The following is a 26,487-nucleotide window of genomic DNA, read 5'->3' on the forward strand; positions in this document are numbered from 1 at the left end:
ATTTGAGTGCAAGCTTGTGCTTGTTCCGCTTACAAAGGCTGTTCTGAGCCACTTCACCTCAGGGGAAGAACCTTCGGGAAGGTGGTGCCTGTGGGAATTTGTACTGTTCTGACAGTTGTTTTGTAAGAATTTGACTTACAATAAGGTGTCTTAATTAGGAAATTGCAAATAAAATCAGTTACAGTTGAAGCTTTTTTCACTGAAACCTAAGTAACCACAGATTCTTTTAAAATACCAGGAATAAAAGTATGGTAATTAAATTAATACACTTAAAGGTGAGGTTAAGTCTTTCACGAATCTTCTGAAGAGTATTATGTATTCTTAAGAGGCTCCTTGCCCTTCCAGATTTTCTGAATAGAAGTTGGTTATTTATTGCTTTATTTAATATGACTTAATAAGACAGTCCATGGACACTGGTACAGAAATACTTCTAGCTTAGGGCAGCAGCATCTTCCCAGCAAAAGGGTAATAAAATTGATTTAGGAAGAAAGGAAAGATTATGTGGATTGGATTACTATTAATCTTTTAACTTCCATTTTCCTAGATAAAGTGCTAAAGGAGATTGTTGAACGTATTCTTCAAACTAGTTACTTTGATAGCACCCATAACCATCAGAATGGATTATGCGAGGAAGAAGAGGCAGCACCTGCACCTGCAGTGGAAGATGCTGTAGCGGAAGCTGGTAAGAATATGAATATCCCTACAAGACTAGCATATTTGTGTTGTACTGTCTTGTCCCTTTGCATTCGTCAGAATGATTACATTGCAAATGCAGTTTTAAGCCCCCAAAACACCTGTCTCTAAGGTCCTCAGGTGTACTGATGTTTTGAATAGAAAAGCCATTTTTTGATGATAAGTATACATCCAGCCAGACAGCATCTAGAGGAGCAGTCAGACATTCCTTCAGCCTGGCTTTGAGCAGGGAGGAAAGACAAGCAGAGATGTGTTCCAGAAAGGTTCTGATTCTTGCCAGCTAGTTCTTTGGAGGGACAGTAATCCTTCCTAATGATTACATCATAAATATCTCATATCATGTGCAAGGAAAGCCTTACTGTTATAGCTGTGGAGTGTCAGTTGAATGCAGGAACAAAGTCACTCAGTAGTACTTGGGTTTGAACACAGCTGCTTTCAGCACTTGTCCAATATGTCACTTGCTGAAATATAATCCCAGGCTCACAGTGAAATTATTTAGAAGCCAGTTTATGCAAATGAAATGAACATCATCTCTTTACTATTTGGTTTTCTTGTAGGACTTCTCATTATGATTTATAAACAAAACTTTGTTTGTCTGTAGCATTAAAGAGATGAAAGATTAAAGTCGATTTGTTTCTGAACCCAGCAGATACTTATCTGTACAAGTCAGCAATATTGAGGCTCAAAGTCCTGTCCTTTTGAAGATGTCTTATTTCCTTAGCAAGCTCCTAATATTCAGTATTAATGTCATTCAGGAGTAAATGTCCATTCTTACACACTGTACCTGCTGTGTACTAATAGTCTAGAATACTTAAAGTAAATGCTTTTTGATAAGGGATGACTGAAAAACTGCATCACACTTTTTCGAAATTCCACTTCTGTTGGGGAAGTTTTTTTCATTGTCCTTTGTATCTTTTAGATCTGTACCGTGGTTTTTGGTTTATGTGAAAAAACCACAAATAAATGGTATATTCTTCTTTCAGAACCTGATCCAGCAGAAGAATTTACTGAGCCAACTGAAGTGGAATCAACTGAGGTATTATTCACTGGAAAGATTGTCATTTTATACAGCTTTAATGCCACTTACTTTTACTTTCATACCCTTTCTTATTTTTATTTTAGTATGTAAACAGACAATTCATGGCAGAGACTCAGTTCAGCAGTAGTGAGAAGGAACAGGTAGATGAGTGGACAGTTGAAACGGTTGAGGTAAGATCTTGTGTACTGCAGGTAAAATGCAATCCCTGTTTCCGCTGGCTCGCAATTCATGATAGGTTATAGTATTGTACCCTTTCTCCCCCAATATATATAAAAATACGTAAGTAGGCTTGGACTCACTCATTCTTCAGTTAAATATTTAGCTGGCTAAGTTTGTGGGGAACTTGCTTTTGTTCAATAGTGGCTTGCTTGGGAAAATAGGACTGAAGTCTGAGGCTTAAAAATATTTTTTTTCAACACTTTTTTTAAGAGAACTTTGCTGCCATTGTAGAGTTTAAGTTTATCTACACAGCTGCTGACAGCATGGCATAGTTGTGTGTTTCATTGAGCAGTTCCACGGAGAGCGAGCTGAAAATTAGTATCTCAACAGCTACCCCAGATTGCATATGCACGTAATTTGATGTTAAAATATGCCTGTCTGTACATCTCTGCTTTCAAGAGCTGTAGTTATTTAACTTGTTACTGCTTTGCAGTTGAGTGATTGTCCACTTGTGATGTTTGTGGTACGTTGCTATTGGGATCCTTTCCCAGTTTAGTGATTTTAGGCTGGCTCTAGATTTAACTATATGTACAACTCCATTTTAGGATACTAGAATTCATGTTCTTCATGTACTGGAAAGGACAAGTTGCGTGGAGTCATTCACGTATTTTATGTTGGGACTTGGGTAATATCCATCTGTTAGGAACAGGTCTGAGCAGCATCTTCCAGATGTTGAAGATAATTTTTTTTATTTACTTTACCCTGTGCTAGCAGCAAATTACAGATGGTCAGTTTTTTAGACTTGATGACTTCAGGCCCTTTTAAATGTAGGAGTGGAGTAAGTGTTCATCCCTTCAGGTCATGAAAAAGAGGAGCTGTCTTGAAATTATCATCTAATCTGCCCAATTTTTACATTCATAAATATAAAATTCTGGCTGAAATTCATATCTTGTGGTGTTATAGACTATCAAGATATTCAATGCTACTTAGAATGAGGCTTCTGTAACTAGACAACTTTGCTGTGTGTGAATGATTTTGGTAGCATCTTGTCACAGTATCCCATTCCCTTGCGTAATTAAAAAACCCTACAATAGCATTGCTATTGAATGCAATTTAAGAACTGTCTTAAACTGAAAGAAACCCTGCAAAACAACACACTGAAGTCATGCTTTATTGAGATGTTCTTGCAAGATGCAGTATTTTAAAGTTACTGCTTGATTGGCTTCAATCTATCTTGAAATATATCCAAATTACATTGATGTTTATACCAAGTGTCCAGAGTAGCTCAGAGGTTCAGTTCTCTGTAGTTCTTAATACTATGGATGAAGACATGAGAGTATAGGCCGTGCCCTTAGGCTTGAAGCCTGTTGTGCTTCCCTTTCCTCTTAAAGAACCCGTATTGCACAGTTTAACCTTGACGCTTCCTCATGGGAGTAATAATCATATGGATTAACTGTACTAGTACAGCAAAAATTCATATTATGGTTTGGTATCAGACTGATCTCAAACCCTTGATTTTTCACGTCTTTAATACGTGACTAAATCTTGTTCTCCAGCACAATGAATATCTACTCTAGTACTCCTTTCTGTCCTCGTTTCTTGGACTGTGTACAGATGAATACTTTAAAGTTTAAGAGCCTTTTCTCAGACTTAACACAAAAAGGAGAAATTGAGAATAATGGTCTTTAAAAATTACTCTTGTTGTTCTTCTTGGCACCAGAATCCTGTTTCTCACAAGAATGCAACTTGGTTGTCCTTAGGGAAGACAATGATGCATGTTGTATAGAGCCTTTGTCCTCTCCAGCTCAAGGTGGTTGTGGCATTAGTGTAGAAAGAGCTGTAAATGATGGCTGTTGCTTTTGGAACTTGATAGTGTTCCAAAAGAGAGCATTTACACAGAAGATTTCCATCATTGTTAATGAAGGGGAAGGCTTTTGCAAACTCCTCTCTTTCAGTAACCCTCCAGTAGATGTGACGCAGTCAAGATTTCTGTGGTGTAGTATGTTTATAGTTTGAGAAGTGATGGTGTCTTGCAGTGACATTTCTGTATGGACCTTCCACAAGTTCTAAACTAAGGAATTTGCTTGTGAATTCTCCAAGTGTATTTGTATTTGGATTATGTGATGTTTTAATTTTGGTGAAGATGTCCTTCACTGATAACAGTGGGGGTTTTAGTTGGGGGTGGGTATGGTTGTTTGGGGTATTTTGTTGTTTTATTTTTTTTTAACCACTTCCTTTTTAATAAATTCCTGATTCTGTTTGTATACAACGTTCTCTGTGTCTTAGATTGTGGAATTCTAGTTGGATGAATGTGTATTTTGTGTAGAATTGTAAACCCTGTACTGTGACTGCCAGAATACAAGTTCATTCCAGTTGGTTTGCGGTCTTTATCTTTAAACTCCTCCTTTGCCCACTGGCCTTGTACACCCTGTCATTCTGCTCTGATTGTTTCTGGGCAGCTCTATCTCTTGAGAAGGTCAAAGGGCAGGGTGTCAGAAAGGGAACATGCCGTTTGCGTCAAATACTGTTCTGCAGAGAGGTTCAGCTTTCTAAAAGAAAAGTTTCATCTTGCTGCTGTGTCTACAAGATGAATGGAAATGTATGATTGGGTAATACTTTGCTTTTTGAATAATGGTCCTTATGTTTGAGTAGCCTCGGTATCTTTTTCGTGGAGCAGACTGTTGGGAATCTAACTGTAGAACTGCAGCCTGTCCACTGGCTACTCAGCACACAAAACAGGACATATTTTTGTAGGTTCATCCTGCTATGATTGTAACAGGTCGAAGTATCAGGTAGTCATAATGAGACAAAGAAGAGAGCCTAAGCAGTTCCTTTGGGCATTAAAAAAAAAGTTTGAAAAAGATAATGTAAAATACTAAATGCCATCTGAAGTTAGTAATGTACTATTTGCGAAGAAGGAAAAAGTCAGATAAAATTCTGTCCCTTGTTTTTGTTTTTTATTATTCCATCAGCTTGTTTTTTCTTGAATATTCTGAATTGTTATGAATGACTTGGACTTCATAAGTTGAGCGAATGCTCAAATAATTAAGAACATCTTTGATAATTATTACGTAGGTGATGAGTAGCTCCTGGTTTTACCCCTTGAGTTTCACTTTGTCATCTGGCTGCCTTTTTTTCTTTAAAGCTTTGTGATGTAAGTGTGTACTCTTAAATAACATTTGAAAAAAAAGCCATACTCGCAGGGCTTGATTCTTATTTTGGAAACATCCCATGATTTGGAGTTTGGGGACTGTAATACAGCAGAGCAGTTCTGCTTGTTTTCCAGTGTGGACAGCCTTAGGGTATGCTTCCATGGGAACTGTCACATTGCTTGTCTTTGGATGGCTAATAGCTGTGATTTGGATCTGAAGGAAATCTTGAAGAGAAAGGGAGGCTGTGGTTGGTTTTTAGGTTTGTTTAGAGGTTTGTTGGTTTTTTAATTTTCTGTTACAGATGGCTAGGGTTTTGGTAAAGGGAAGAGGCATTGGAGTTTGTCAGGCAATTGCATGTGTGGAACATCATATACAAACATGTTTGTGTATCTGAGCAAAGAGGAGGCATATGGGAAGGTGCTGTAGCTTTCTTTGAGAAGTTTAAAGAAAATCAAAGGCTTTCAGGGTGGATAGAGGAAGTTCAAATTCAAAGTTCAGACCTGTGGTTATAGAACTGATCTAAATTAGGACTGCTTTATACAGCAGCCATGACAAGTGACAGAAATCTGTTTTCTGCAGTTCTAATAAGAAACCAGCTATTTTACATAAATATAACTTTCAGGGGTGTGTATGCTCACTTACATCCTATGCAAATGTTAAGTGTAAGGCTTACCTGTTTATCTGGGACGTGATTAAAAGCTCATGGGAACAGAGAAGCAATAAACAAATTGACTATTACCCCTTTAAAAGACAGTTGTTGACATGAATGCAAAATGGAAATGGCACTTCTGTATCATGGGAGTTGCCTAAAGAGCAAAACTGGTTAGGAGGGCAAAAGTGCTCCTTTGTGCGGCTCAGCTGTGCTTGTAAGTATCTGTTTTTAAGCTGTTTGATGGATGTTCTTAGATGCTAGTGTGTAGCATTCCCAGTTGTTCTGCTGTCTTTGAGGTGATATTTGAAAGTGTGTTGCTATTTGTACCTCTGTGTGTCCCATATTGGAATATGCCTGGTAAATCTAAGCTTTGTTGCCCAGTGTGAGTTGTGCTTCTGCTTCTGGGCTTCTGATGTCCCCTCATGGTGCTGTCTTGCAATCCTTCCATCACACAGTGCTGCCTGCTGCTCTGAGGCTATCAATCAGCTGGCTGGAACACTTGAGAACTCGGGTCCAGATGAGGCTGTGAAAATTTTAAATTCTGAAGTCTTTAAAGACCCTGAAATTCTGACTGTTACTTAAATGTACCAAAAAGATGTGACAAGAATTGTTCTCCATGTGTGCACCTTCCTGAAACTTGCTCTTCCTTGGATTTCTTTGGATTTCCAAATGTTGATAAATTGCTCTCTCAAATCCTGCTCTAAAAAAAAAAACTTGGTGATGTTGAAAAAAATTTTGTTAGCGCTGCTCTTGATGGGGAACAGAGTAGATTGAAAGTAAATAGAGCAATCTTAACTGTCTCATTCTGTGAAGTGCTCAGACCAGTTGCTGGCCACCAGTTGTGGTGTGACTGTAGAAGGATGTATTATTTTTCCTCAAGAACACTAGAGCAATTATGTCTGTAATGAGTTAGGCAATAGCCGTAAATTTCAAGAACTACTGAGTCACTTCTGTGCAGTGTTGTCTTAAGCTGAAATTTCAGTCCATTGCTTGTTTCTTCTTAGGTTGTAAATTCGCTGCAGCAACAAACACAAGCTACGTCTCCTCCAGTTCCTGAACCTCACACGCTCACTACTGTGGCTCAAGCAGATCCTCTGGTTAGAAGACAACGAGTACAGGACCTTATGGCACAGATGCAGGGCCCCTATAACTTCATGCAGGTATGATGAACCCACCCTACTGGGAAGTTAGAAACAAAGAAACAAATTAGCCCTTTCTGGCTCATAGTCATGATGTAAGGATTCTGCTGTGCTTTATTTGACAGATAAAATGGTCTTGCAAACTATGTAGTGCTGTATAAACCAGTATTGCTGTCCAAGTTCAACTGGAATGTTATTTAGCTTTTTTTTTTTCAGTCCTTGTTTGTGCTGAACCTACAGAGGATGCACAAAGTTCATCACTGGGTGCTCAAGTCTTTTCTACTTAAGACCCATGTAAAATATTCCTTCTGTAAACTCGCTTGAAATGTTGTGTTATGAAAAACAGCAACATGTGAAGAGAGTGTTTTGAGTTTTTTCCTTAATGCTCTCTTCTAACCCATGAAGTCAGAATGGCTAGAAATGCATTGGGAGATAATGGAGTACATCAGAAAAAGCCTCTCCTCCTCCACAAAGAAAGAGTAGACACCTTGGTAACAAATGATGCATGTGCTTACAATCCTTTTTCTTCCTACAAAGTGAAAAATGCTAATTTAGGATAAAGAATAAAGAACAGATCACTGCCTGTTCTCTCTGGCTAGTAAAATCTCCCACCAGTTCTCTCTTTGTCACTTAGGTTCGAACTTGTATACATGAACTGAATATTTATTGTGATAAATGCATTTTGGAATTTTTATTACCTTAATTGATTTAAAATGTGTGGCAAACCCAGCAATTGTGTAACTGTGTACTCAACTTCTTTTAATATGACTTGTTCACTTCTATATACAATGTTAGTTTTTTAAAAATACAGTAAGTTGGATTTGATTTTCTTTTTCTCCCAGGACTCTATGCTGGAGTTTGAGAACCAAACACTTGATCCTGCCATTGTGTCTGCACAGCCCATGAATCCAGCACAGAATTTGGACATGCCACAAATGGTTTGCCCTCCAGGTTTGTAATGGTAAATCCTAAACACAAGTATCGGGGGAGCGTGCAAGTCATCTGATTAGCAGTGCTTCGCTTATTGCTACATAGGAAATGGGTTGTTACATTGCTGCTATGTGTGATTTTTCTCAGAAATGCAATTGTACTTTCCAAGCATTTGTAGACTCCAGATTCTCACTTGTGTCTGGGTTTTGCTTGGAAGTGTGCGACATAGAATCACAGAATCTTTAGGTTGGAAAAGGCCTTTGGTATTGAGTTCAACCATATCTGTCCACTACTAAACCATATCCCTGACATGTTAAACTTAGTTAAATGAGCAAAACATAATTTTCATAGCCTTTTTTTAATAGCGTTTCAGAAATCACTGGAATATTTTGCACATCTGGAAAAAACATACTTTGAATGGAAATGGTAATTGGTATTTTCAGTACGGCTTTGCCATGCTGAAGGCATAATCATCTTTTCAATGATGAACCCCTATAGTAACTGGTCTAGATAAGATGGTAGTGCTATGTTGTAGAAGATTTGGTTGTACTCTGTAATAACTGAAATTATTTTACTGCAGTTCATGCCGAGTCAAGACTTGCCCAGCCTAATCAAGTTCCTGTGCAACCAGAAGCTACGCAGGTAAAATGTTCAGTAAGTTGTATTTTGAATTTTAAATTTATTTCAGTCTTGATTGATACTGTAATAGTATTTAAGCCCTAGCTATGTGGGCAACTAAGAAAAACCTGAAGTTCTGATTTGGGAAATTGGTTCTCTCTTCAGTATTACAAGCATTACTCTACACAGTTTTTATTCTATGCAGACATTGCAGATTTTCTGTAACTGAGTCTTATCAGACATAACCTTCTTTAAAAAACTGTGGGGTTCAAGGTTGAAGTACAAGTTGATTGAGGAAACTGCATTTAGAATTAGAAGCCTCCTGTGCTCCTGAAGGGCACAGGCGTGGAAGCAGTTGCAGTTTGCACTGCTCTAATGGCCTAGTGTGAACTTCTTGGTAGTTTCCGTCTGTGGAGCTCACCTCAGTCCTTAAATGCAGTGTGTGGAAGTGATTCATTTCACTAATTTACTTCCACATGCCTATGTGTTAGGCTTCCATCACTTAAAATCTGTATCCCATGTGACTGAATTTTTCATGACTGCGAGGAAGGACTTTGGGATGCTGCTCTGTGCAGTCGTTCTCAAATATGTGCTATTTAACTTGAGGTTAACTCTGTGCATTCTGTTCAAGGTGGACTAATAATTTGATGTCAGTTTTAACATAGAAGAGAATACTACTGAACAAAGCCATATGGAGTAATAATTTTAAATTTAGATAGAATTATAGAATCACTAGGTTGGAAGGGAGCCAGTGGGTCATCGAGTCCATCCATTCCTAACACTCCCTAAACCATGCTTCTCAGCACCTCGTGCACCTGACCCTTAAACACCTCCAGGAAAGTGACTCCACCACCTCCCTGGGCAGCCTATTCCAGTGCCCAATGACCCTTTCTGTGAAAATTTTTTTTCCTGATGTCAAGCCTGAACCTCCCCTGGCGGAGCTTGAGGCCATTCCCCCTTGTCCTGTCCCTTGTCACTTGGGAGAAAAGGCCAGCTCCCTCCTCTCCACAACTTCCTTACAGGTAGTTGTAGAGAGCAATAAGGTCTCCCCTCAGCCTCTTCTCAACGCTAAACAAGCCCAGCTCTCTCAGCCGCTCCTTGTAAGACTTGTTCTCCAGCCCCCTCACCAGCTTTGTTGCTCTTCTCTGGACATGCTCCAGAGCCTCAACATCCTTCTTGTGGTGAGGGGCCCAGAACTGAACACAGTACTCAAGGTGCAGTCTCACCAGTGCTGAGTACAGAGGGAGAATAACCTCCCTGGACCTACTGGTCACACAGTTTCTGATACAAGCCAAGATGTCATTGGCCTACTTGGCCACCTGGGCACGCTGCTGGCTCATGTTCAGTTGGCTGTGTCAACCAACACCCCCAGGTCCTCTCCTCTGTGCAGCTTTCTAGCCAGACTTCTCCCAGTCTGCAGCACTGCATAGGGTTGTTGTGCCCCAAGTGCAGGACCCGGCATTTGGCCTTGTTAAACCTCATCCCATTGGTCTCAGCCCAGCAGTCCAGCCTGTTCAGATCCCTCTGCAGAGCCTCCCTACCCTTGATCAGATCCACGCTTCCACCCAGCTTAGTGTCATCTGCAAACTTGCTGAGGGTGCACTCAATGCCTTCATCCAGGTCATTGATAAAGACATTGAACAGGGCTGGACCCAGTACTGAGCCCTGAGGAACCCCCACTTGTGACTGACCTCCAGCTGGAGTTAACTCCATTTACCACAATTCTCTGGGCCCGGCCATCCAACCAGTTTTCAACCCAGGAGAGTGTGCGCCTGTCCAGGCCAGCAGCAGACAGTTTTTGAAGCAGAACGCTGTGAGAAACTGTCAAAGGCTTTACTGAAGTCCAAGAAGACTACATCCACAGCCTTTCCCCCATCCAGTAGTCGAGTCACCTTGTCATAGAAGGCGATCAGGTTAGTTTGGCAAGACCTGCCTTTCATGAACCTGTGTTGACTGGGCCTGATCACCTGGTTCTCTTGCATGTGCTTCGTGATAGCACTCAAGATTACCTGTTCCATGACTTTCTCCGGCACTGAGGTCAGACTGGCAGGACTGTAGTTCCCTGGATCCTCCCTGCAACCTTTCTTGTAGATAGATGCAAGTTGTCCTTTATATGCTTCTTTGTGACAGAAATGCCCAAACCAAAATTGTTTAGTTAAAGGGCAGTCTGCGTCTGTTAAAGTGGGCATCAGACCGTGAATAGATTGAACAGGCTAATAGTATAGTTTGTGATGGTTTTGACCTGTTCTGTTGGGTTGAGTCCCATTTGCTTGCTTGGATAATACTTCAATACTGGACTTATAGAGTAGTCAGAGTGAGTTTCACTGGTTTTCAGTTGAGCTTTCATGAAATTCCTATTTAAGTAGGGTATCTTAAATTTCTGCAATGTATAAATGATGTATTCACCTTGTCATTAGGATGTGCTGGTTTTTTACTGAATTGTCTAGCAATTAAAGAACATCCTGATGTTGTATGAAGCACGTGTGGTGTCTCTGAGGACTCTGCTGGCCTCAAGTAACAAATTTAATCGCTGTAGGTGCTTGGAAGCCACTAGAAAAACCGGGATAGATTGTCTCTTTCAGAGTGATGCCAGTATAAATTGCTTGCTCTATCTTGTCCAGATTAGGTCTGTAAGTTTTGAGTCACTCATTTGTACAGAAACAGGAATGTGGTTTTTTTTCTCGAGTTTCCTCTGGATTTAGCTGCATGAAGTTCTCGTACACTCAGCAGGGTATTTTTGTGAGAGCGTTCTCTCTGCACTAGCTTTTATTTTACTGTTAAATTATGCCTCTTACTACAGTGGATTTGTTGCTTTTCCTCATTTTGCTTGCTTCAACCAAAGCTGCCAGCAATTCCCCTGGGTATCTTGTGAGCAGGATCCAAACTTACCTCTTTTCTTTTGAGTGTTCAACAAGGTGATGTGAACACACCCATCAGGCATTAGCAGTTGCCTCTTAAAGTCCCCAGTAGCCTTAAATGCAAAGTGCTCTGCTTTGTTCGCCAGAGTTTTCGACAGACCCTGTGTAGGGGAGCAGTGGCTATAATATAAGCAAACTCACTCCACTTGAAAACCAGCACTGCTCTATTTCTCTAGAAGCTTAGAGTTCTCTCATTCAAATTTCTGTGTATTTCTCTGTGTGTCATTCCCCAGGTCTTCTGTAACGGTAGTTGAAGTTGCATAAGGGAATGAGGAGAAGGAGATTAGACTCATAGAATGGTTTGGGCTGGAAGAGACCTTAAAGATCATCCAGTTCCAACCCACCCTGCCATATTCTTCAGTAAAAGCAAGTGTGTTGAGCGGATTCAGAAATATCCATAGAATACGGTCTGGCAGGAGATCGGTATTGTGGCATGTTAAGAGTATGAGTCAGGATGAGGTGGCTAAACCTCTGCTTGTTAAAAAGTACTTAATTTTTAATGGTTTTAAAGACTTGCTGGAATACATATTTTTACTGGAGAGTACCATTCATCCTGGGGTTCTGATACTTTTTATAAAACTGTGTGTGAGCATCAGCTGACTTGTGGGGGCTTTGGGGTTTATTTTGTCAGGTTCCCTTGGTCTCCTCTACCAGTGAGGGATATACAGCCTCCCAGCCCATGTATCAGCCTTCTCACACAACAGAGCAACGGCCACAGAAAGAATCCATTGACCAGATTCAGGCAAGTCAGATTTTGCAGGGGTGGGAAGGGCTCTCCTTGCAGGTGTGATCAAACGTTAGTTTGTATTTTTGTTACGTTTTGTCATTTTAGTTTAGCTGATAGGGCTACTTCAGTTCTGTTTAACTACAAACTTTTGAACTTGTTTATGACCAGCAAGTCCTTCGTAGTAAGACTTCAATAGATTGTCTCTTCAGTTAGAAGTAATGCATCAACATCAGCATGTGACTGTCAGTGTTGTTGGCTTAGGAAATGTGAGTTATTTTTTCACATTGGCTAGCAGTTAGCTCAAACCTGTTCATTTCCCCCTGTAGCTTTTCCTAGTTGTTTTTCAAGTTAATGAGAGAGAAGACTGCTAGGTTTTTCCTCTCCCGCTATGTAGTTGTGAATGAGGCTGTTCAGCTGAAGTAGAAAATGCTCCTTTGAGGTGAACCTGAGGCGTTACTTTCGTTTTAAGTGAAGTTTTAAGTTGGGTTTTTTTGTTATTCAAAAACTGCTAAAATGTATTTGTTTTAATTATTAGGCTTCAATGTCACTGAATGCAGACCAGACCCCATCATCATCATCACTTCCCACTGCATCCCAGCCGCAGGTGTTCCAGGCTGGATCTAGCAAACCTTTGCATAGCAGCGGAATCAATGTTAATGCAGCTCCATTCCAATCCATGCAAACAGTAAGTAGTAAATTAATTCTGGATCCCTTTATTTTGATAGCTGCTCCTCGTGATGTTATACATATGCTGGAATCAGTCACGTAATTACCTAAAATAGACTTTCATTATTCACATTTCTCAGACTTGCATAATTCTTTAAACGATACAGTAAGGAATTAGAAAATATGAGTTGGACCAGAGAGCTGTTTTTCTCTCGTTATAGGTATTCAACATGAATGCACCCGTTCCTCCTGTTAATGAGCCAGAAACCCTTAAGCAGCAAAACCAGTACCAGGCCAGTTACAACCAGAGTTTCTCCAATCAGCCTCATCAAGTAGAACAATCTGATCTTCAGCAAGATCAGCTCCAGACAGGTAAATTTTACTTCCGCAAAAACTAAAATGGCAGTACTTCTGGCAGAGCAGATGATCAGGCTGTGAAGTCCTAGGTGATGTAGCAAAGCACACACATTCTCAAATGTTCCCAGTCCTGCCAAGCTTTCCCCTGAACAGTTTCTGTTTTTTTACTCTGTCTCAGTTTGAATATCCAGCAGGAGAGGAAATTCAGAATATGGATCTCCAGCTGTTAAAATAATTTTGCCACTTGATTCAGTTTAAGAGAAAACATGAACAGGATTAAGGATTATTCTAAAGGTAAAAGGTGTTTAGTGGAGTACTTGCTCTGCTGATGTTAAGGTTGGATGGTCCTTACTTAAATTGGCTTGTTAAAGAAAGAAAAAGGCTGTGCTATTTGAGATGACATTTTAAAAAGGAAATGGTAAGCTGGAATTGAGCGCAGATATAGACTGCTGCTCACAGGTGGTTTAAGGTTCATAAAGGTCTAGAACCCTTTGCTAAGATCAGTTAGATCTGGTTTGAAGACAGCAGGCAAGACGTTTTGCCAAGTCAGTAATGTAAAAAAAACCAGACAAATGGTAAAGTTTGTGTACAAAGCTGTTTTCTTCCCAGTGCTGTCCTCACTTTCCACTGATTTAGATTTTGCAGGTGCAGTGAGGGATTTTGAGCGATGGAGACAGGACAGAGATAAGGGTGAAGGGCTAGCAACTACAGGAGGTAGAGCGAGGGAGAGCCTGATCAGTTTTCTCTGTAACTGATTATGGTCTTGAATTTTGTCTTTCTTGCAAGCTAGGGTACTGGAGTGAGTGGATGAGAAGAGGGAGAACCAACTTTTTGTCTGTTTTTTGAGTTATGGTACAGCATAAGGCAGGAAGACAATCCGCGGATTGCAGGTGTCGAAGTTGGGCCATGCAATATTAAATGCTTACTTTAAAAAAAACAGCTAAATAAATATAACTGTTGATGCATAGAAAATGCAGTGGCCTTAGAACAAAACCTACATGCTAATAGACGCTCAAAAGGATAAATTCCATGAGGATTGATGTGAAGCTGAGGAGAAGGGAAGATCTCTGCAGAAGTTCCATAGTGCTGTGTGGCTGAGTGAAATAAACAAAGTTGTGCTCCTTGATGAAAAAATCTTCCTTTCCAGCGTGTGAAAGGCACTTCATCACACAAGCTTTGTTTGAGATCTTGCTTCAGAATTTGGTATCAGGCTAAATTGTACAGCTGTTTTGCTCTTACATACAGAATTCCATTTTTTATTCACTTACTGAGCGTGTAGCCCTTGTATTGCTTTTGTAATCCATTCAGTTGTTGATGATGCCTGTAAAGTCAATATGTGGTGTATCTTACTTCAAAGATGCTGATAGTCCCAAGCTATCCATCCTACTCTTGCCTTTCAATTGGCACATCCTGTATAAAAAGGATCCCCCAGCTTACATAGTCAAAACAGCAGTTCTGTTAAAATGTTCCTGTCTATCTTACCTTAGTATGTACAACTACACCTAAGAGAGGATTTAGTTAATGAAAGCAAAGATGCAGTGGCTTTCTGCCAGCTCAGAGAGGAGGAAGTTAGAGAAGTAAGTTAACTTTATTAGTTTTGGGTTTTTTTCAGTGTGTTGCTGATTTTTAGACTTTGAAACAGCACCTTTGAAACAGGGGTATCTGACAAGGAAATTTCATACTTAATTCTGCTCAGCCATTCAAAGAAATAAGTTTTGTTCGGTGAGTAATAAGTTTTGTTCAGTGAATAAGTTTTGTTCATCAAAGGTTGGAATGTTGAGTTTGAAGAGAGTATATGTGGGACTGTAAAGGAACACAGACTTCATTTTTTTTCTTCCCTACTTCCAACATAGTGGTTGGAACCTACCATGGATCCCCGGACCAGACCCATCAAGTGGCGGGTAACCACCAGCAGCCTCCCCAGCAGAACACTGGATTTCCACGGAACAGTCAACCTTATTATAACAGTCGAGGAGTGTCCCGTGGTGGATCACGTGGGGCTCGTGGTTTAATGAATGGCTACAGGGGACCGTCAAATGGATTTAGAGGTAAGCAGTTTTATTTAACTCACTCACTTCAATTTATTTACTGCTTTCTGGAAAGAGTGTGTCAAGGTATCAAGTGTTAAACTGACCTCCTGATGTTTTTATACTGTGGTTATTGTCTCTGTAAGGTATTTAAAAGTGTAGTAAAAGTTTGGTTTGCTTTAGCGAAGGCAAACAACTGAAGCTTGAGGTGTTTGGTTAGGCTTCTGAACTAGAATGTAAATGAAGTTGCATTTTTTTCTGCTCTGTGCTGAGTGCTTAGTGTTAGTTTGACTAGGCACCCCCTGCAACTGAAAGCAAACATGGAAGTATCCAGCAGAATTTTGCAACCATCAAGCCAGGAATTTAGATGCCAATTAGCGTTTAAAAAATGTTTTTGATTTCCAGTTACAGTAGAAGCACTGTTTTTTAAAGTTTTATGTTCCATCATATTAAGAGGAGGCTGGATAATGTAGAAATACAAGAATAGAAAAGTCCAAAAGTCATTGCTCTGTGGGAATTAGCAGCAGAAAAATGATACTGTAGTTCTGGATACATCAGAACTTTCATGATTCCTCAAGATTACTACATGTGTCGATGTTAGGAAGGTGTGTATGTTTGAGCAGGAGAGAGATGGTGTCCTTGTCATGTGTTAAGGGGTTACACTAATGGATACAGTATTGTGTTCTTTTGCTGTGCTCTTTTCCTCTCATGTGGCTGGAAAGTAGAGGGAAAACCTGGATAATGAAAATACAACTGATTGCAGTAGGGAACACAGTGGTCATTGCTTGTCTGTTTAAAACTGACCTGAATTCCACATGTTGGACTCTTGAGAACCATCGTTGGACATGGTTCCCAGCATGCAGGAGAAGTTTGGCTCAGGAGCAGCTTCTTACTTGAGTTGGCAGTTGTGGCCTTGCAGTCGCAGCTGTCCCATTTAGATCCTAGTATTATATTTAACTCTGGATTTGAACATTACAGAAATCAAACTTGACATTACTAGAGAAATGCAGTGAATTGCTGTCTTCTCCCGGTTCTTATTAGGTCTCCATTCTTGTTTCTTGTAAAAGTATTAACATTGACGCTGCAAATGCTTGACTTGCAGGTACAGAGGATTTTTTCCTCAGGTTTAGGTAGAGTACTGTTACTGCTTTTCTTTAGATGGTAGCAATAAGTAATAGGCTGTCATTTCCAAGTGAAAGACTTGTACCCTGTTCCTTAGGAGGATATGATGGCTACCGTCCTTCCTTTTCCAACACTCCAAACAGTGGTTACACGCAGCCCCAGTTCAGTGCTCCTCGGGATTATTCGAACTACCAGCGGGTAAGCTAGTATTATGTTGTGTATAGTTACTTTAATAAAATTTTGCACGTTGAAGTCGCAGGTATTTTGTCAGTGCATTTAGTTTTAAAAGCATCTTAATTTATTGGCAGTTAATAGCTTACTGAAATGCAACAAAATACCCATTTTTTTTTGGTCAGCTTTTTTCGTTTCTTTGCTTTAGGATGGATATCAGCAGAATTTCAAACGTGGCTCTGGACAAAGTGGACCTCGGGGAGCTCCTAGAGGTAATTCCTGAGTAGTGAATAATTGATTTGTGCAGAATGGAATTTTTTGGTCCAACTTCTGGAGTAATGGATTTAAAAAGCAACCTTATTCCTTATGTAGCAGGTCACAACTGAAGAATATTTCTGTCTTCCTCTGACTTGATAGTTGACCATGCTTGTGAACAGAGATTGGACTTGGAGGACTTCTTGAAGTCCTTTCAGACTTGAATTCTACTGTGATCCTTTGAACTTGCAGCAGTTTAGATGGCTGTTGAATGACGAATTCTTTGAAAAGAAGTGAAAACAACAACTGCTTTTGACACTCTAAATGTAGGACAACAATTTAGTTGCCTTTTATTAATGTACACCTTAGGAAAGTAAGCATTTTTGTGTGTTAATCATGACTTAAGATCTGATTAGGTGGTGCATGAGTGGTTTGCAAGTAGGAGTTGCTTATAAAGTAGACATTGGGCTTCAGCTTGCTGTAGGCCTTCAAATCGTATGGTACTCTGTTGCGTTATAAGATGTCCTACTGCATCTGTTGTGGAGGTCTTTTTTGCTGTAAGGATACAGAGCTTCCGCCTATGCTCATCTGTTCCTTGATCCTAGAGAATTGTTGCTTTTAGCCTATGGAGGTGTGTTGTCTTCTAGCTTTGTATGAGTGTTTGCCCTTCTAAACACGATTCCCACAGTTCTTTCCTTAGTAGATTTTTGGTGGTGAGATTGTCTGTCTCGACAGAGACATTTCCTTGAAAACCTTGAGTTACCACAGCACCTCATCAGTGAGGCAAGCTTGAGGCTCTACATGTCTATATGAAACCACAGCTCTCTGTGATACTTTTGGTTTTGAAGAGTTCTGTCTTTGACTGTCTTGGTGGTGCCGAAAGTCCCTGTAGTGTGGAACTGCCTTGAAGTGCAGCACGGTGAAACTGGGAGCTTATTTTAGGAAGTGCAACTACAATGAAGAAAAGCCTTGAGGTTTCTTGACAGGGCTCTGTAGGCAAAAGTGAGAGGAATCCCCCAGGTGACCCACAATTCTCATACTGAGCATGTCATCTACAGGAAATCTCTTTGTGAAGCAAGAAAATGGAAGTTAAAATGGGCTAGTTACCTCACAGTACTTAAATTTAAAATACTGTAAACCAGTTATTTCTTAAATGAGTGCAAAACTTTTATTCTTCATGACTTGATTTTTTTTTTTTTCCCGTTTTTACTGGGAAGTGATGACAACTTTGGAGTTTGGTGGGGGGAAAGTATCAGAATGAAGATGAAAACTGTAAAGGCAGGTACATGCTATTGAGTTTTGATTTGAAGGAACTTTTAGAACCATATATAGTCTAGAATATGTATCTGAGGATTCTTTTTTAAAATAACCTGACTTCATGCATAATTCAAGTGCTGCTTTTTTCTATTTTCTAGGTCGTGGAGGGCCCCCAAGACCAAACAGAGGGATGCCTCAAATGAATGCTCAGCAAGTGAATTAAATGGATTCACAGGATTACAATAAACGCCAAAAACACACTGGCCAGTGTACTATACATGTTACCAGAAGATTTATTATCTATTTGTTCTCCCTTACAGGAAGTTTGATGTAAAGGGACTATTTTCATTACTCATAATGACAGGACTACAGTTGCCAGCTTTATATTACCTGGATATGGAAAGGAACAAAACAACGTTTACTCTGCATGTTCTGTCCTAAGCATCATCTTGAGCCTTGCACATGAGATTCAGATTCCTCACCCTTGCTAAGAGTAAAGCAAAAAAAAAAAAGGCAATTTTCAGGGTGATGCAATCTCCATGGTTAATTGAAGTGGCAGGAAAAAGCGAAGACTCACTTCTGACATTTAAGTGATGTAACAAATTTGGATAAAATCTGTAAATTAGTGAAGAGTTACTGTGGTGGCAATTGACAAAACTTAATGTCCCCGTGAAAGGATGGAAAAGGTGAACTGTGGTTTGGTAGAGCAACTGCATTTCAACTTTTTCTTACTAAATTGAAGCACTGAACAGTTCAAAGATGCGTAGCGATGCATATTTCCCGAAATAGATAAATAGGCTTATAGCCAGTTTTTGACGAAGAAGCAGCACCCTTAGCTACAGCTCCCCTGATCCCCAGGGCCCTGTTCACTGTGGCTAAGTAAGTATCTCAGATTGCTCGCATAACTGCTGATGTAGCTGTGTCATTTTTTTTAAAAAAGAAAGGTTTCATTTGGCACTTCAACAAAATTTTGTGACAAATGTGAGATATAATCTTGATGGCCACTGTATATTTCATGTGAAGTATTTAGATATCTCTTTGAAACACTTCTAAGTTTCTTTGATAGCAATGACTTTTGTAAGGATTGGTATTCTCTATCATTCCTTATGACTTGCACATTGTCTGTCACTAATACTTGACCTTGCTGTATTATCACCTAAATAACTGATGCCGGTACTGATGGAAATCTCTAATGGATAATCATAACATTTTTGGTCACATGTCCTTTTGTCTTTCCTGCAGCCTTGAAGGTTTTAAGAAATCTCAAATGCCCGCTGCTGCTGCCCTTTTAATTGCTCTCTTTTGAAAAGCACCAGTATGTGTTTGAATTGATTTCCCCTTTGAAGGGAAATGACAGACAGCAGTTACAGTTCTGATGGTATAAGCAAGAGAAATAAAACATGTTTTTAAAAATTGTATCCTGGAACACTGGTTTTCAACGACTGAAACAAATTGAATGTAATGGGGTGACGTTTCATGAGGTTGGTTCCCCTACTCTGGTAGAGTCTGTCTTTCCTGAATAGATATAAAGCCTCCTCCTGTTTTTCTAATTTTATTCTAACATCTGTGACTTCTGGGAAACTTTTTATTTTATGGACTTTTTGTTAAGGCAGCAATGTATAAAAGAAATGGCGTAAGACTAGGAGCTGGAAAATACCGAGTCTTATTCAAGTTTTACTGCATCCTTGTGGCATAATCTTCAGAAAATCACTTGTGCCTACCTTTTGCGCACATGCACTCTCTCTGCAGTGGAGAGAATATATTGATAGCTGCCTCCATAGAGGTGTTGGTAGTTCTGTCACATTCTATAGCACCTGCAAGAAGAAAAGTGCTATATATGTTAATTATTGCTTGTCATATAATTCTTACCTGTAGAAAGGTGAAAATAAGGAACAGCTACACGTTGTTACATACAAAACTGAAGGGTGTTTTCACTCAGAGGGTCATTTCTACTTCGTATCGCCACTGAACTTTCAGACTTGATATTTTGGCTTTGTTGTGGAATAATCTGAAACTCCATACGAATAATAACACTTTTCCATGTTCTGTGTGAAAAGCACAACTGAGTGATGTTTTTACTGAGAAGGATAAGCTTGTGAAGAAGACGTTACAGACCAGACATCCTGAAGCAATGCTGATGGCTCAAAGCAGCAGTTTTAGTCAAGGCCTAGAAACATTCCGAATATAAACTGCAGTCTGGTGAGAAGTTGCTGTTCTGTGTCTTTTTTCTAGGAAGCTGTTACTGAGCTAATAGTCCCAACTGTTTTTTAACTGGAAAAAATAAAAAGACAAACGTTTTCAAACGTTTTACTGTTGAACTGATGTAGGAAAACAGTTCTTTTTTTTTTTTTTTTGTGCATCAGCTTACTTCTCAAATGATTGGTGGAACACAAGCTATTCAGCTTTTTCCATTGCACACCAAATGCTTCTTAAAGAGCTAATTTAGTTTACTGTTCAACTTGCAGTGTATTGAATTAAAGACTGCTGAATGGACCAGAGCATTCCACTTACAGGTTTGAGGTATTTTTAATTTAAATTTATTAATAAAACGTGGAGTAGTTGAGAGGCCTTTAAATTGAGAAACAGCTTTGTAAGCCTTTTTATGTATAAAAATGGTCTTTAGAGTAGCTGCTCTATTGTATGCTGGTAGAGGGAGATGTGTTATAACAGTAAAACAAGTAGGCAAGATGTGTTTTGATCTGGGAATTCACACTTGACTCCTTTAATCTCAATACATGCGTCTAATAAACAATGTACTGAAAAGTTGGCTTGAGTCACAGTATGGCACACAGATGCACACCCTTTTTCTGTCCTGTTCAGGGGAGCGTCTAGGTGTCTTCACTCCATAACATCAGTCTAGTTCCAAGTTATATCCTCCTCACAAGCACTCCTAGATGAGTCTTGATGTTTTGAACAAAGACCATTATAAGAAGTGATCATATTTAGGTAATACTGTCCGTTGGGGGCTGGTTTTGTTGTGAACCCTTTCTGGGCCCTGGGAAGGCAACTGTGTGTTCTGGTTACGTGCTGCTTTAGGATAGGGCAGGCTTGGTGCCTGTAGTTGGAAGGCACTCATAACAAAGTGGTACTTCTGAGCCTGTATGTAGACACATCATTTGCACTTTGGGGTCGTTTTACCTGATTCTGCTGTGAATCAATCATTTAGGAGCATAACAATCTCGTTATGTCTGCCTTGTTGCATATACAGCTACTCTGAGGAGAGTTTTGTCTTAGCAGGGGATTCATTATTTGATATTGTCAGGCTGTGATAATGTGTAATGGTATGTGTTCGAAAACACGATTCTAGCTTCTGCATCTTGCTTCCTCTTGACTGTAATACAAAGATCCTCGAGTAAATAATGTATAAGTCACTCAAGTTTCCAGATGTTTCTACCTAATCTTACTGTGCCTGGGAAACTTGGATTCTTCTTAGGCATCTTACAACTTGAATACTTTTGTAACTAAAAAATAATCAGCTGTTGTCTCACACCTAAGGTCAATGTTGTCCTACACTTGTTCTCCCTGCATACAGGCTGTCTTTTTAAGACCAGTTCACCAATACCACTTTTGGATTTTGCTGTGAAGGGAGTCGGAGATATCAGTTAACCCCTACTTTTTCTTTCCAAGATCCTGTCCTTTTTGTATAGCAATCCCTAAAGCAAAACATCATTCAGAGTAGTTGGAAGAATAATGTAGCCTTCTTGTTAATAGCCAGTTAGTGTGTTCTGGTGGGACTTCATACCTCTCTGAGAGCTTCCTGCACTTAAAAAATGTGTTGTCTTATACTGTCCTGTTGACCTTGTTTGTTAGGCAGGCAGATTCTTCGGTGGCACATTACCTTCATATGGGTCTTTGGAAACAGGATCGAGCTTCTGTCTTTACCCCCAAATGGCAATATTACTGGAAAGGCTTTAACTCTAGGCAAATACCGAAAAGATTATAATACTGAAGAAGTCATTAAACTTCATAGGATTAAAAGCAAATGGCATAAAACCTTTGTGGTCCAGCAGACTACAAAGCAAACTGGTCAGAAAAATCGCTGTAATCTCTTTGAGGTACTGCCACTGCCTAAGCTGAATAGTTGGCTTTTCTTGCTATTCTTTATAAATGCACATCTAAGATACAAGCGTTTGGGGTTGGTGAACAAAATTGTGCTGTTTTTTAGAGTCTTCTCGCATGCTGAGTCTTCTCCCTTGCCGAGTCTTCTCTGGATACCAAGGGACACGAAAACACTGCTCATTACCAGCCCTGTTAATGCAGCTGCCAGTCACATCTTGAAAAATAAAGACCATCCCTTTCACTGATGTGAAACTGATCCTGATTGAAGTGTATGTGAAGTATCTAAAGAAATACTTGAAGATACCAGTTTGTAGCTGGAATTGAGTTTTGTGACTATCAAGTAGATGGTATAGTTTAGTCTTTCAGATCTATGCACCTGTTTTTACAATATCCATCTGCATTGAATATGGGTGAGAGTAGGGTTTTAAGCATTTGAGCTGGGATCGTTAAAGTTCGGCAGATGGGGTGGATCTATCAATCAGCGAAGAACACCAAAAAAGCAGTGCCTCATCTGGAGAGCAAGCAGGAAACAGTTCTGAACAATGAGAGCTTCATTTTAGTGTAAAAGAAGATTATGTCCCTAGAAAGAAGGTTACGTCTGTATTTAAAGCTGGGCTTAAAGATAGTTATGGTTATTGTCTGGAATGTCACTGGCAACCGAAGACATTGTGAAATTGTGTGGTTTCCTTGTAATGCTGGTTTTCTCTAAATGACAAAATTGGTTTAAATTTCCTTGACTGTTTGGTCACAACATCAGCATCTTGAGTGTTTGGTGGACCTTGTACTGATACTGGCTGTCAGAATCAGTGGCAGAACGTAACGGAAGGAGTTTTGATGTGAACTTAGGGAAGATCCCCTTATTTAATATCAGGTAGTGGTGAAAAAGGCAAACCACTTACACTTAATTGTGTTTCTGTTTGGCCTTTTGATTTTCCAGAGGGAGGGAGATGGGGAAGACCCTTCAGACTTACTGCTTTGCAAACATTGCTTGATTTTACATTTGAATGTGTTTCATCCTAGTCAGTTAGATTTTCTGAGAGGAAAGGTTCAATGTTTCTAAGAACCACTGCACCTGGCTGTTTAGGATTTGGTGTTGCGTTCAAATCATCTAACAGGGAAGGGAAGGTGAACATCTACGCTGTAGTAGACCATTAAAGAAACTTAATATCTCTTCCTTTGTAAAATGAAGGCCCTGACGCTCGCATGTTTAAAACCAGCATCTTGGATCTCTGTTCCTGCAGGGCTTCAGAACCAGGCATTGTTGCATTTTTGGTGGGTGTGACAGGTATGAGAGACTGATTTTCTGAGCAATTAATTTATCTAAAAGAGGTGCTTTTGTATTGACCACTTTCTTATGAATCCAATTTAAAAAAAGCAATTAAAACTATTTGTGGCTCTATAGATCCAGCCTTAATGGAGGAAAGAATTCTGTTTTCCAGAATCCACATCCTAGAGCAAATTTGAGCAATGCTTAAGAGATCCATGTTAGGAAAACTTCAGCCTAACCTGATGTTTTGTTCAAGGTTAAATTTATCTGCACTAGCTCTTGCTGCAATTATTAACCTATTAACTCTAAGAGCTATGTTCTGCCCCCCACACACACACTTTTTAATGCTCATAAAGCAATCAGACGGGTGTAAGTAGCTCAGTTCCAACTACGGTGGCCAACTCCTTCCTATAAAACGTGCTCAAATACCCAATAGTGGATCAAGAGTACACCAGAAATTTTAGTATCATGATAAATTTTAGTAATTATCCATTAGACTTTTATTCCATGAAAATGTATTTCCTTTTTTGAAGCTATTCAATTTTAGAACAACTTTTAGTAATGCATCTGCCATATAAAATAAGTCTTCAGAATTACGTGTTAGTTAATTGTTAGATTTAAATTTTTCTGATGGCCTTAAACATACTTGTATATATGTCTTTGCGGTTCTTTAACTCAACATCAAAAGCAAATTGGTTCATGGCTTATGTACACACTTGAAAAATAAATCTATTTAAATGTTTTATGTTCTTCCCTTTTAAGCAAATATTTCATACCTCTACTTTGAGGAATTGTCTTGTTACACTTCAATTGTGTTGGTGGTTTTGTCTTAGTAACTGGGTTTACCTGGGTTCACCTCCTCAAAAAATACTGCTCCACAGCCTTCATGGTGGTTAATTCAATAGTTTTATCATACTATGGCTATATTTTAAAACTTTTGAATATTTTATCCCAAAACACATCCAGTGCTAAACACATTTTTCCTACGGTGTTACCAGGTTTAAATATTTCATTGTTCACGTGTTCAGATCTCCTTTTTCCTTTAGCAGTATTAAAAACTAAGAATAAATACATCTATGCAAATAGCTTGGCTCAACTTTGGTGTTGAAAGATTAATATTACAGAGTTTAGGGTATTAGGGATAGTTTTGCTCCTGGTTTGAGAACAAATTTAGTGTTTCTGAAAGCTTTTACTACAATTTAAATAAAGCCAGACTGATAAACTGTTCACTTGTGGCTCCACAGTTGTGAAACTTTGGATTTTGCATGGAAAACTTTCAGACAGCTCTGACATTATTAAACAGTGGAGCTTAGACGATACAAGCAACGTAGAGTTATTGAGAAGCAGGGTTCCTAAATTTCCTAGGATTTCATAAATTAGTATCGGGTAATAATGTGTCCTAAAGACCTGGTTATTCTTCTGTCTGTGTGTGTGCTGCTTGCTTTCTGCAGTCTTGTTTGCATGGGAATACTGGGTATCCAAATGCCTTATTTTTTCCCCTCTCGGCAGTTCAGGACACCTGGTGACACAGATAGTGGGGAACCATGGTGTATGGAAAGGGAATGGTCATAAAATCATCAGACGCACGGTGTTTGCACCAGCAAGGCTGGGGTTTGCAAGCAAGAGGTCTTCAGAACAAAGGATTTAAAAACATAAAATCATCATTGCCATTGCAATTGATGTTTGGCTTCTCCCCTTTTTACCGTCTGTTACACAGAAATGGCCAAACAGAACAGACACGGAGGTTCCCAGCCCTCATACCTGGAGTGAGCTGTTCTCTGGGGGCTTTGGAGAGCTGCTGCGGTAGGAGTCAGGTTGGTGCTAGTGTTGTATGTAAGTGCGGTACAGCAGTCATCTAAGAAGTAGCTTCCCAAACTAACTCCTTTTCCTGGATGAAGAATCAGAGAATAATAGAATGGTTTGGATTGGAAGGGACTTTAAAGATTGTTCACTTCCAACCTGCCTGCAATGGGCAGGGACACCTCACACTGAACCATCCAGCCCAGCCTTGAACACTTCCAGGGAGGGGGCATCCACAACTTCCCTGGGCAGCCTGGGCCAGTGTCTCCCCACGCTCCCTGTGAAGAATTTCTTCCTATTTTCTAACCTAAATCTTCTCCCTTCCAGTTTAAAGCCATTCCTCCTTGTCCTGTCAACAGGAGGCTGAACACAGGATTTGAGGAGTGCCAATGCACTATCAAGGCTTTGAGTAATGTGTTTCCTTAAGTCCACTATGACCTTTCCATGTGGAAAACAAGCTTAAATTCTGCTTATATGTATCTAAAATATATCTCTGCCTAATACCAAAAATGCCGGCCAATAAGATGCATTTTGGAGTTTTAGACAGCAAACACCCCTTGGTCAGACCTGGGCAACATGAGGGAGTGATCTCCATCAATAATGTGCAGTGAGACAAGAGCTGCGGACAGAATGTATTCTTCACTACCCTGCATATGTATAATTTTTCCCAGAAATCTTTTGCATGTTCCATTGCTTACCAAGGACTAATTTTAATGTTATGAATTTCACAACAGTCAAAGCTCTTGCCAAGTTGGAGCTTTAGAGCCAGCTCTGTATGACCTTACATTTGAGATAGAGAAAGACTGCAAACAGAGGTGATTAGAGAAGAATTAGATTGGAGATTACATCTGTTCAGCAGAGATCATACTTAACACAAGACATTATAATCTCCAAAGCATAATCAGTATCTGGGAAAACACCGTTTGTGCGAAAACATGTGTTCAGAGGGACATTCTAACTTTCACAAAATTCAATTACTTAGATGAAATTTAACTCTACTTTAGCTTAAATAAAAAATATTCCACTTTTTGTAATAGTAACTACTTCTTTTATCGAAGTGAAAGGCTGCAAACAGAGGGGATTTCAGAAGAACACACATCTGCTCAGCAGAGATATTGAACACGGGGTGTAAGAGTGTCTGGAAAAACATTTGAAAAGCAAGCTATAAAAAAACCATGCTGTCAGAGGGACGTTCTGTCTAACTTTCAAAAAAGACAGTTACTTGGATGAAAACTTAACTCTACTTTAGCTTAAATCAATGTATTTTGTAGTAGTGACTACTTTTTATATCACTTTCTCCCCGCAGGCTGCAGTTTGTGGGCACAGACATCTCCAAAGAATGAGCCGTGCCTGGAAAAACACAGTTGGAAAGAAAACACGGTGTCAGAGGGGCATTCTAGCTTTCAAAAAATACGATTACTGAGATGAAATACAATTACTGAGATTAAACTTTACTTTAGTTTATATGAAAAATATTCT

The 26,487-nt window shown here is 39.6% G+C and overlaps 1 protein-coding gene across 8 annotated transcripts in view; it reads left to right on the forward strand.

The window, feature by feature from the left end:
- Window positions 1–22,182, forward strand: part of CAPRIN1 (cell cycle associated protein 1) — a 37,680-nt gene extending 15,498 nt beyond the window's left edge. For 2 of the 8 annotated variants that reach the window (XM_054068095.1, XM_054068096.1), the window contains 13 exons: window positions 545–682; window positions 1,677–1,729; window positions 1,816–1,902; window positions 6,700–6,855; window positions 7,677–7,785; window positions 8,345–8,418; window positions 11,932–12,042; window positions 12,563–12,712; window positions 12,915–13,065; window positions 14,904–15,098; window positions 16,297–16,397; window positions 16,579–16,642; window positions 18,041–22,182. In XM_054068095.1, coding sequence (XP_053924070.1) covers window positions 545–682; window positions 1,677–1,729; window positions 1,816–1,902; window positions 6,700–6,855; window positions 7,677–7,785; window positions 8,345–8,418; window positions 11,932–12,042; window positions 12,563–12,712; window positions 12,915–13,065; window positions 14,904–15,098; window positions 16,297–16,397; window positions 16,579–16,642; window positions 18,041–18,105 — 1,454 coding nt within the window. In that variant the 3' untranslated portion in view covers window positions 18,106–22,182. Of the gene's footprint in view, window positions 1–544; window positions 683–1,676; window positions 1,730–1,815; window positions 1,903–6,699; window positions 6,856–7,676; window positions 7,786–8,344; window positions 8,419–11,931; window positions 12,043–12,562; window positions 12,713–12,914; window positions 13,066–14,903; window positions 15,099–16,296; window positions 16,398–16,578; window positions 16,654–18,040 lie in introns of those variants that run through there. The other 6 variants (XM_054068097.1, XM_054068100.1, XM_054068102.1 and 3 more) reach the window with 6 other exon arrangements.
- The last annotated feature ends 4,305 nt before the right edge of the window (window positions 22,183–26,487 follow it).

The sequence above is a fragment of the Cuculus canorus genome, chromosome 5, assembly GCF_017976375.1.
Source record: "Cuculus canorus isolate bCucCan1 chromosome 5, bCucCan1.pri, whole genome shotgun sequence".
NCBI lineage: Eukaryota > Metazoa > Chordata > Aves > Cuculiformes > Cuculidae > Cuculus > Cuculus canorus.